This window comes from Leptonotus elevatus, chromosome 8 (assembly GCF_054856555.1).
Source record: "Leptonotus elevatus isolate MCC_2025b chromosome 8, RoL_Lele_1.0, whole genome shotgun sequence".
NCBI lineage: Eukaryota > Metazoa > Chordata > Actinopteri > Syngnathiformes > Syngnathidae > Leptonotus > Leptonotus elevatus.
In genome coordinates this window covers 312,570-323,868 of record NC_141246.1, presented here as the reverse complement: position 1 = coordinate 323,868, position 11,299 = coordinate 312,570, and the positions used below count along the sequence as shown (strand labels likewise).

Here is an 11,299-nt window from a genome sequence, read left to right as displayed (position 1 = left end):
CCTGCGATAAGTGGTGGCGACCAGTTTAGGGTGAGCTCCGGCCTCTCCCGGCCGAAAACAGCTGTGTTGGCTCATATTGGAAGTTGAACAGCCCTCTCTCAACATGACGTAGTCATTAAAACAGCTCAATCTTTAATTCATCGTTCAAGGCATAAATCGTTGTTAGAAATTTTGTTGAATTTCTGCTGTAAATGGGAACTTTTTAATGTTATCGTATCAATCTTATTATAAATGTGATATTATCAGCCTTAGTATAATACTGGCTAAATAGCATTCACACAAATAATTTCTTTGTTTAAAAATGAAGGCTTTATAACATATTTTTATTGGGCAAGTTTATTTTCCCTTTTGTTTGTCTCTCCCTGGCTGTTGTACTTTCTTATATTGTTCGATGTAGCAAACCCCAAACATTATTTTAAATGGCTTTAAAAAAGTACGGTAATGACCGGCCCAATATGACATTGTACCATTCTTATATGTTCTGTACGTTTGAATTTAAACGAATGAAAAGACTTAAAAAAAAAAAAAAAGACACGCCCAATATGACGTGCGGTAAAAGCTTGACTCCGATTGGGCGAGAGGCAAAAACGTCACGTCGCGGAAGTGCGAGCAAGATGGCGGCGCAGGTGGAATTGTTGAGGTTGCAGCCTTTCCCGCCGCACGCGAGTCCTCTAGACGTGCTCGTGTCAAAATGGCAGCTGCGTTGCCTTCTCCGCGACCACTCGGAGCTCCCGACCGTCCTCTTCATCCCAAAGCGGCAGCCTCCGCGCCCCCGCGCGCCCGCCATCCTGCTTCGCGTTCAAGTGCTCAGCGACGAGGAGGCGGGAGCGTCAGCGTCGCCTTCGCCGCCGTCGCCGCCGCCTTCGCCGCCGCCTTCGCCGCCGCCTTCGCCCGGCCCGGTGAGGCTCTTCGCCAGCGGCTTCTTCCTTCGGCTCCGCGGCCTCCCGGCGGCTGGGAGCCTCGGCACGGCGCGGCCGGTGCTGCCCGTGAGTCTGGACGAGGTGGTGCTGGGAGCCCGCGGCGGGCGCCCTCTGGAGCGGGACGACGCCGACGGGCTCGCCGCGACGCTGCTGGAGCTCTGCCGGGACGGACGCTGTCTGCTGGCCCGCCGAGGAGAACCGCTGATCGCGGACCAACAGGGACAGGTGAGCCTTCGACAGACAAATAAGGGCCCCGTTGCAGAAGTGGAAGAAAAGCAACACTAATGCGTGCAGGTTTTTAAAATATAAGGGCAGACTAGAAATATATCTCATAATCCAGCACATTCTTATAATAATGTCGCATGGGAAGAAAGAATATGAGATGTGTCAACCAGCCAGCATTGAATCGTGTTGCATTGAAAATGAGTCGAATTTGACAGGGAAGGCACAACACTATCATTCCACACTGATTTTGAGTAAATAAGCCACATGACCTGGAAGCCATTGAGCTAAAATGCGAAATGCTTTTTAATGTATAAATATTCATAGAAGATATTGAGACAAATGTACTGTGATCCCAAATTGTCTGATTTCAGCCAAAATAGAATTCTATCCGATTATTCGACGAATCCATGAAATAGTCAATACTTAAAATATTCAACAGTGGCGGCTAGAGGTGCAGCAATGAATCAACAACTCATCGAATACCAAATTAATCCACAAGTATTTTGTGAATCGTTTTAAAATGGTCCCAATCGTCTGACGTCAGCCTCAACAGAAAACATTCTGCCATTTGTGGAGTCGTTCATTTTGCAATGAACTTAAACGCAGTGTCCGTTTTTAACTGATGAAGCCTTTTAACTCCCGTTGCCGATTGTTGCGCAGGTGCCCGACGTGCTGGTGCTGTCGTGCAGCCCGGTCACGCAGGGTCGCGTCACACCCGACACCGCCGTGGTTCTGGCCGACTGCGGCGATTGGCTGGCCCCGCCCCCAAGAGCGCTCCGGCTGTGCGCCTCAGACTTTGCTCACCACGCCGCCAGCCTAGGAGATGGCCGCTCACTCCTGGACCCGCGTCGGCGGTCCCGCGACATCCCGGAGGAGGCGGAGCGGCGGCTGGACGTTCGCGTGATGGACATGCGGCGGTGGCCGGAGGCGGACGGCGTCGACGCGGACGCTCGTCTGTACGTCGGCAGCCGCGCGCTGCTCAGGCTGGGGCTGTTTGACGGCGAGTGGGTCAAGCTGTGGCCGGCGGGCCGAGCGGACCGATGGCGAGCGGCCGCCCTCGCCGCTGTTGGCTCGCACCGGGCGGACGACGGCGGTGTCGTATCGGAGACGTTGTGGTTCAACCTGACGGGGGGACGGCAGACGGCGGGTGCTGCCGTCTGCCTCAGGCTCAAGGTACACGCCCACCACAACCATTGCTTATGGGACATGTAGTTTCACCATAAACAATTGTGTACGGTGGTGGTTGTTGTTTTTAAAATGCCCTTGGTAAGTTGCAATCGTGATTATGTTTGAGCAAAAATAATGGCAGTACATCCTTTTTTAAATGCAATCATCTGTCAATTCTTAAAGAGACGGTGTTTAGAATTTTGTGATTTTTCAACGTGGGCACGTTTGGAAATACGCTCTCAAGTCGGTGCACGCGTATGTTCGGAGAGGACAAGTGCGCTCCTCTCGCATTTATTTCCAAATACTCCAGTGCGTTGTCAGCAAGACTCCTGCTTGTGTTTTGGTTACCACAACGCTGTCATGAACTCGCTGGCCCGCACAGCTAGCTAACGTCAGCCTAACATGTTAGCGCAACCTTCAGAAATGCATCAGACGCCGCGCGTCAGTCAACCGCAAACTTCTAAAGAAAAAAGTTCATTCAAAAGCGTTTCCAATGTTTTCAAATACATTGAAAATAGCAGATCTTATCAATAATTCATTAGTGTGTGTGCGTGCATGTAACACGCACACACACGTAAATATTCAAGCAGTGTGCTTGTTCCACTGCAGAGGTGGCGGCGGCCTCAAGATGGCGCCGGTGGCTCTGACACTTCCTGTGGCTCGGCCTCACCGCCGCTGGCAGGCCAACTTCACCTGCAGCCGGTGGCGTCTCCGGCCGACCCGCATCCGGGTCGTTATGACGACCTGCTGGCCGCGCACTTCGCCGTCCCCAGGTCGGCGGCCGGCAAGTTACGCGGGTGACGTCATCCGCGGAAAATTGTCGTCTGACTTGCTGTGTCATGTCGTGGCTGCAGGCTGGTGGCGCCGGGGGACGTCCTGCACGTTCCCGCCCGCAAGCACCCGGACCTGATGGAGGACAGCGCTGGCTGGAGGTGAAGGACAGGAAACGGACTGACGGGAAGTGGCGGACAGGAAGTGACGGACAAGACGTTTTTTCTTTTTCTTTTTTTATTAATTCAAACTCCAACATCCAATTCAAACTGAGCACACAAACCGCAACGGTGCCGGCAAACAAGACAAGAAAAAAGAAAACACACAAAGCAAAACAAACAAAAGGTCTGATAAGATATTTTGAAGTTCTGAAATACCGACAAGGCTTGCTTCGTCTTTCTTCCAAAGTCGTCGATTTCCTTACAATCAATCAAAAACAAAGGTCGGCATTTAATAAATCTACATCTGTGAAGAAACAGTTTTGCTGGTGTACAGGGCAGGATTGACAGGAAGTGACGGACAGGAAGTGGTGGACAGGGCATGATTGACAGGAAGTGAACCGTTCAGTCACCCTTTGACTTTTGACCCCACTTAGGTGCCGGGTGCTGTTGTTTTTGGCGCAGAGGGTGTGTCCTCTTGACCAGACAGAAGAAGAAGAAGAAGAAGAAGGTGGTGGTTACCTGGCTGACAGAACGCACACTTCCCTCTTCATGGTGACCTTTAACCCTTCGAGTCGAGCCATTACCCTGTCAACTGTGACCTCTGACCCGTGGGATGCCTCCAGGGGCCGCCCGTCAACAGCTTGGTGCCCGGCGGCGCGGCGGAGCTGTGGAGCGGCCCGTCTCCTGCGGGTCTCGAGCGCACGGCGGACGCCATCGGCCGCATCCTCGGGCCGCACAGACTTGGGTACGGGCCAGCGCCATTGGCGACGAGCGGAACGGAACGTTTTGCGGGCTGCGGTCACCCGATCGTGTGATTTGCGTGCGTTTTCAGCGGCTCCCTCCCGGCGTGCAGGCTCCTCGTTCACGGGCCGGCAGGAAGCGGCAAAGCGACCGCGGTGGCGGCGGCCAGCTCCAGGCTCCACCTCCAGCTGATCAAGGTGCGACCGTGTCCCAAGTGGACCAGCGGCCGCGCGCTGACGCCGCCTTTTGCTCTGCGGCACATAGGTGGACTGCGTCGTCGTGTGCGGCGACACGCCCGCCGCCACCGAGGCGCGTCTGACTTCCTTGTTGGAACGAGCGGACGCCCTGCAGCCTTGCGTCCTTCTGCTCAGGAACTTGCAGCTCCTCCTGCGGCCTCGCGGGGGCGCCGACGAGGACTCCCGCGTCCAAGCGGCCCTCTGCCACGTGCTCCGTAGCGCCCCCAGCAGGTGACGAGTGGCGCTCTTATCGTATTCAAACCCAAAAACGTGGAAAGACGTTTTTTAATACTTTGTCTTTCACTCCCAAAACGTATTTATATGTTTTTTTTTAATGCAAGAGCATACAGAAGGCTTTGATGCAACTTCTGACACAAAGAGGTCACTTTAAAGGCATACTTGAGCCATTTTCAGCAGTGAAAAGTTCATATTTTGTCCAGAACGATTTTTTTTCACTTGCTGTCGACTGATGATGACATCACCTGTGCTGAGGACCAATCATGGCTCACCTGTTTTCTGGGTTTGGTCAGTAAACTGAAAAAAAAAAGTTTCTAAAGGTATTAATTGTGCATGAAAAATAATGAATTCATCAAATTAATTCTGGACAAAATATGAAATTTTTACTGCTGAAAATGGCTCAATGAGTCCTTAAAGCAATGGTAGTTAACGTCAAGCAGGTGGCAGCAGAGTATAAGAGATCAAGCATGGCCCTGTTGCAACAAGCTCTTTTTCCCACTTTTCAACAGATTTGTGAATAATGATGAAACTTTGCCATATGCTAATGCTAATGCTGCAAAACGGAAACCGATAGAAATCAACTTTTATTTCTGATGAAAGAAGAGACTCTAATCTTTCTTCTGGTAGGTGCCATATTTTTATAGCAATAGAAGACAATATTGCGTGGGCCTTGAAAAATCAGTCCAAATCCAGTCAAACAGCCGGGAGCAAAGGGGGTTGCTTCAGTCAAAATGAATGTGTTTTAAGCTACGTTAGCGAGGCTGTTGTGTTTTGACTTTCCAGGGTGGCGGTGGTGGCGACCGTCCGCGAACCTCGCCGGCTGGCCGCCAGCATCGCGGCGGCGTTTGTCCACCGGGTGGCGCTGGAGGCTCCCACCGAGGAGGAGCGCCGGACAATTCTGACGCGGCTGAGTCGCGAGGTTCTCCTCGACCGCGACGTGGACCTGGAGAGGCTCGCCAAAGTCACGGCCGTACGTCGCGTCGCACCGCGTCACATGAACGCGCACGCCACGCATTTGGAATCTTCGCCAAGCGCGTTTCATTGAGACGCTCCTCGATATGGCGCCGCAGTAATGACACTTTTTTTCCCTTCTCCTTCCTTTTGTGTATTCAGGGTTTGGTGTTGGGCGACTTGCGCGCCCTGCTGGTGGAGGCTGGTCGTGCGGCGTGCAGGCGACTGGTCGCGGCTTGGTGAGACTCGCTGGCAAATGTTGGCGGCGTTCTTCGACCGACCGTTGGAGCGCCTCCGTGTCTGTTTCAGTCCACGTCGGCGCGAGGACGACATGTGCTCCAGCGGCGTCACCATCCAGCAGCGGGACTTCCTGTCGGCTCTACACACCTTCCAGGACCGCCAGTCGGAGGCCGCCGGCGCCCCCAAGGTGAGACCCGGTCCTGTGACACAAAGCGGCCCAACTTCTTAACTCGTTCGCTGCCCAAAACGTATAAATACCTTCTATTTTAAATGTCTTAAGTGTCCCAAGGACGTATTTACACGTTTTTTTTATTCTAAGTTTTTTTAAAGGCTTTGCATCTCAACTGCACGGAAAGGTTGAAGCAATGGCCAGCAGGTGGCAGCCGAGTATAAGAGTTCAACCAGGGCCATGTTGAAAAAAGGCTCTTTTTTCCCCACACTTCTAAACAGATTTGTGAATAATGATGAAACTCTCTTTTTGACTTCAAGCAATAGAACACAATATTCTGTGGATTTTGGAAAATCCGTTCAAATCCAGTCAAACAGCCGAAGGGAGTTGCTTCAGTCAAAATGGCTGCCAGTCAATGAGTTAAAGGGGAAGCCAACCCCCCAAAATGTTTTTCTTGCTAATCATATGTTGTATGCGGCCCACGGGTCTAAATATGGTATTTTGACCCATCTCGGGGGGCAGCCATATTTTTATTTTATTTGTTGAAACTTTATTTTTTGTAACTTTTTTTCAGGTATAAAACCACAAACATACATTTGGTCATCAATTTCATGTTAGAGAAAAATAAAATACAGTAATTACAGGTATTTTTCTACAGCAAAGGTTCAAGAGTCACTTTTTAGATTTATAATCACAATCCATTGTTCCCAAAACAGAAGCCATTTTTCCATTTTTGGGATTTAAAGGGAAGCTCATTGGCTCCACACGTTCAATCGTGTTCATAATGCTCCCAATCGGTCCGTGTTGAAGGCTCAGATTGCAGCCATCTCCTCGTTACTGGGGGCGGCCATTTTGCCACTCGCTGTCGACTGAAGATGACGTCGCGGTTGCTCGGCTCTCAGGTAACGACCAATCACAGCTCAGCTTCAGAAAACAGGTGAGCTGTGATTGGTCGTTGCCTGAGCAACCGCGATGTTATCTTCAGTGGCAAAATGGCCGCCCCCCCGGATGGGTGAAAAACGGCTGCATTTGGCTGCATGAAAATGCGGAAGCGTGCGTTGTCAGATTCCAGCCGTGCGCTGGGAGGACGTGGGCGGGCTGGAGCAGGTGAAGAAGGACATCCTGGACACGGTCCAACTTCCTCTTCAGCGGCCGCAGCTCTTGTCTGGCAACCTGAACCGCACGGGAATTCTGCTCTACGGTCCTCCGGGCACGGGCAAGACCCTGCTGGCCAAGGCCGTGGCCACGGAATGTTCCATGACCTTCCTCAGGTCAGAACGCACTCAAACGCGCGCATCAAACGTCTCGGGTCAACGTTACCGACATACGAGCCGTCATTCGGATGATTTTGTTGTTTTTTTTGCTTTGATTTGCAACTTCCAACCTGAGATGCAAACGCTGTGCGGTGGCAGTGAACTCCACAACAGCAAGAGTTTGTCAAATATTGAACCACTCTTTCAAAAAGAGGCACAAAGTTGTTTGTTTGATTGATATTTCATTCTATTTATATATGTGTTTTCCATTTATCTCCACATTTATGTTTATTTTGATTTATTTTTTTTTTTTTGCATTTTTTCTTTTAATTAATTTATTTGTATGTGTGTATATATATATATACTATACTATATGTGTATATATTTTTTTTGTTTTTTTATTTAGTTTTTGAATTATATTTTTTTTATTAGTTTGTATTTTTGAATTGTGTCCGTTTTGTGCCACTGTCACTTGAAGTCGACTCAAAAACGAGCCCGTAAAGAGAGTTACACGCGCGTGCATTTCAAACAATTGTAGCCTTTCAGCCCGCTAGCATAATGCTAACGTTAATTAGCTCATTATGTCGGCGGACGATGCAAAGCGACTCGCTGTTGCATTCTCTTTGGCCTCTGTGACGACATTAGTGCAGAACAGATGAGCTGAGAGCGGCATTGGGGGGTCCACTCTTGAGTTCTGGGCGGGATCGTCCCTGCTGCGATGGAATCGTCCGCTGCATCCATTCAGACAAGCCTGTTACACAAAAAATCAACAGCACTCGCTTAACGCTAATTTGCATAAGTTATCTGAAGCACACACCCAAAAATAAATACGTCCTACGTTTTGCTACGTTGTCTGGAATTTCAAATGCCGTCGACAAGCGAACGGCAATGACTTGATTTGTGTTGAGTGTGAAGATTTCTTAGCCGCGATCAGGTGCGAGGCGTAACGCTGACGTTGGCGTGTACCTTTTCAGCGTGAAAGGTCCCGAGCTGCTCAACATGTACGTGGGCCAGAGCGAGGAGAACGTTCGAGAAGGTGAGCTGCCGGCCACTTTCTTGTTGTCATGTTTCTGTGGCACGCGTGCGCTCGCTGACCTCAAACCAGAAAACGCCCCAAATCCAGTCAAACAGCCCGGAGCGAAGGGGGTTGCTTCAGTCAAAATGGCTGCCAGTGAATGAGTTAATGATGTTTACAGGAGGAATCTGGTAGATTTCTTTTATTCAAGAATTATAAGTTTAATTCTACGAAATATGTTTCTGTCAAATCTAATATTGGAATCTAAGGAACTGAGAGAAAGAAAAAGGGGGTTTTCAAAGCAGCACATACGTCCGCTTGTTCATTTGTTTTTGTTTTTGTACTTGTTAAAAAAAATAGTGACCACCCTCGCCACAACAACCCCCCCCCAAACCCCCCGGTCTATACTAGCTGCCTACAAGCTGTATATGTCTCATCTGTACGTATGCCGTATAGTTTATACAGTCGTCTGTTCGCGAGATGGGAGGAGCAAGATGGCCGCCCTGTGGCTTCAACGGCTTGCACGCGTGTATGGGCTATCGAGTCCTATATTCAGATGAGTGCGTGTAATGCTAAGCATTAGCACAGCTTAGCCATTTTCAGCAGTTGACCCAAGTTTTTCTTTTCATTTTTTTGCTATAAAACTTGACCCATTTAATGATAAGCTATAAATATATGAAATAAATGAGCTGTAAACATTATAAATATTGATAAATACTACTGCATATACAATGTAAACCATAATATGTATTGGGTTGTTTATTCTCAGTCAAAGTCACCCATTTATTTATGAAGAAAGAATTATATTATTTTTTTATTACTAAATTAAAATCTAAATGATGAAACTTAACAGACAATTAAAATGTCTTTAAAATGCTAAATGTTTATCCGAATGTTTTTGGACCATTAAAGCGAGGCTGGGCCAAAGCGACCCGTAGTCGTGTTTCGCCCTGAAAATCATCAACGAGAATTGTCAGAAAGCTTTTGGAACATCAAACGACAAAAGCTGGTTGATTTGAAAGCCAACCTGTCGCGCTGATGTGACGACGCTCGCCGTGCTAACGGGCAAGCCGCTCGCTCGCATCACGCGGATGACATCACACGTGTTTGCGTTCAGTGTTCCAGAGAGCGCGTTCGGCAGCGCCGTGCGTGGTCTTCTTTGATGAACTGGACTCTCTGGCACCCAGCAGGGGGCGCAGCGGAGACTCCGGCGGGGTGATGGATAGGTGAGCGCATGCTAACGCTAATGCTAATCCCAAAGCGGTGCCTAAAGTTGACCTCCAAACCGTCAGGGTGGTCTCCCAGCTGCTCGCCGAGCTGGATGCTCTGAACGCCTCGGCCCGGGTGTTTGTCATCGGCGCCACCAACCGACCCGACCTGCTCGACCAATCCTTGCTCAGGCCCGGAAGGTCAGAGTTGTCATTGATGTGTCTTTGTGCGTTTAACGCAAACTATTTTGCCTTAGGAAGGATGCTGTTAGCATAATGCTAACCCATGACAGGAAACACGTTTGACATGCTAACAATTAGCATTGATAGCTGAACGTTTTTTCAAATGTATTATAGATTCATATATTCTTGATCCTCCGCAAAGAATGACTTGTATTAGTGGCGCACTGAGGAGCTGGGACGATCTTCATGCATTGTGCGCAGGTTTGACAAGCTGGTCTACGTGGGGATCAACACGGACCCAAGCTCCCAGCTGCAAGTCCTCCAGGCTGTCCTCAGAAAGTACGAGCGCGTGGACCGCGTTGAGCGCGTGGACCGCGTGGACGGCGTGTCGCTCTTTGACCGCCTTCTGATTTCTCGCCCTCAGCTTCCACCTGGACGCCTCGGTGGACCTGCGGCAGGTGTTGGAGCGTTGCCCCGCCCACGTGACCGGCGCCGACCTGTACGCGCTGTGCTCGGACGCCATGACGGCCGCCGTCAAGAGGAAGATCGGCGCCGTTCGAGACGGTGGGTAGGCGGAGCCATCACGGCAACTGCCACTGAGTTGGCAATCGGTGCTACTTGAACTCCAACCGGCCGACTGAGCACATCGTGATTCTTTTTATTTATTGAAATGTTTTTTTTTCCAGCGCATGAAGGACCAAAACTGCCGAAATTAAAAATAACTGAATGAATAAAAGTGAAAATAAAAACGGATGTACGAAATATCATTCAAACATTAAATACAAACAAATAAATTGAAATAGAAACAACAAAATATGTTTATATCCATAAATGAATGAAGTAAAAATAACCCCAAAAAATAAAAGAACGTCCAACCCCCAAGACATGCTAAGGACCGCCCCCTCATTTAAATAACATTTTGCCCTGACGTTTTGTTTTGCCGTGACGGCCAAACACAAATCTTTGAGAAGGACTGAAATGTGGCGCGGTTCGGCTTGCGAGAACTCACCCATTGCCAACCGTCCATTTTGTCAGGTTTGGACTCAGAGGATTGGTCGCCGTGCCTCACCATGGAGGACTTTGACGTGGCGCTCAGTGACTTCCTGCCGTCGCTGTCGCCAGAGGAAGTGATGCAATACCAACGCCTCCAAGAGAAGTCGGCCACCGTAAGATCCGCCCGAGATGGCAAATAAACGTCGGCCATTTTGTTGAGTTGCCGTCTGAGTTAGCTCGGCGTCGGCTGTCGAGTGTTAGCTGGATGGATGCTGAGGAAATGATGACGCAATGACTTGAAGCAAGGGAGGGGGGGGGGGGCACTTCCTGCTGCTAATAATGTTCGCTTTTTTTGCTTCTTGACATTATTGAAAGCTGCTGTGCACTTAAATGTAGAAATCTTGAAACAACAAAAAGTGCTTGATGTGATTCAACGGCACATGCTAGCCAAACCGTGTCCACCCGCAAACGAAGTCCAATAAAATGTATCAGTGACATTTAAAAGCCAACAATATATTTTTTGCAAAACAATTTTGGGGGACACATTTTCAAAAAGGTTGAAATGCAAGTCATCATTTTCTCAAGAAAAACAAAAAGTATGGAAAAGACGTCGTCCCGCTGCTTGGCGCCATCTTGTCCGTGACGTTGAAAGTCGGCCATTTGCGTTCTTCTTGATTTCGTCCACACGAGGATCGGATCCGGACTCGCTTTCAGTTCCATGCGGGAAAAGTTTCAATATTTCTAATAAATGTTACTTTTCTAGTCGATCTTTTTATTTTATTCTTTTTTTCTGTCGCCAAGCCGTGTTGACAAACGGCTGACTTCATGA

The 11,299-nt window shown here is 49.2% G+C and overlaps 1 protein-coding gene across 1 annotated transcript; it reads left to right on the top strand.

The window, feature by feature from the left end:
- The first annotated feature begins 588 nt into the window (after positions 1-588).
- Positions 589-10,767, top strand: pex6 (peroxisomal biogenesis factor 6). Its single transcript, XM_086083958.1, has 18 exons — positions 589-1,145; positions 1,806-2,318; positions 2,922-3,085; positions 3,167-3,244; positions 3,679-3,796; positions 3,868-3,989; positions 4,077-4,182; positions 4,250-4,452; positions 5,242-5,428; positions 5,572-5,648; positions 5,719-5,836; positions 6,884-7,089; positions 8,046-8,107; positions 9,204-9,312; positions 9,379-9,495; positions 9,739-9,816; positions 9,902-10,041; positions 10,513-10,767. Exons 1-18 carry the CDS (start codon positions 615-617, stop codon positions 10,668-10,670), a joined length of 3,087 nt encoding a protein of 1,028 aa, XP_085940084.1. The 5' UTR covers positions 589-614; the 3' UTR covers positions 10,671-10,767.
- Positions 10,768-11,299: the final 532 nt, after the last annotated feature.

Bases quoted from the DNA above. Each gene is read 5' to 3' on its own strand.
- pex6 (XM_086083958.1), top strand. From the start codon at position 615: ATGGCGGCGCAGGTGGAATTGTTGAGGTTGCAGCCTTTCCCGCCGCAC. The intron at 4,183-4,249 runs GTGCGACCGTGT...TGCGGCACATAG, and splicing joins TCCACCTCCAGCTGATCAAG to GTGGACTGCGTCGTCGTGTG. The intron at 9,313-9,378 runs GTGAGCGCATGC...CCAAACCGTCAG, and splicing joins TCCGGCGGGGTGATGGATAG to GGTGGTCTCCCAGCTGCTCG.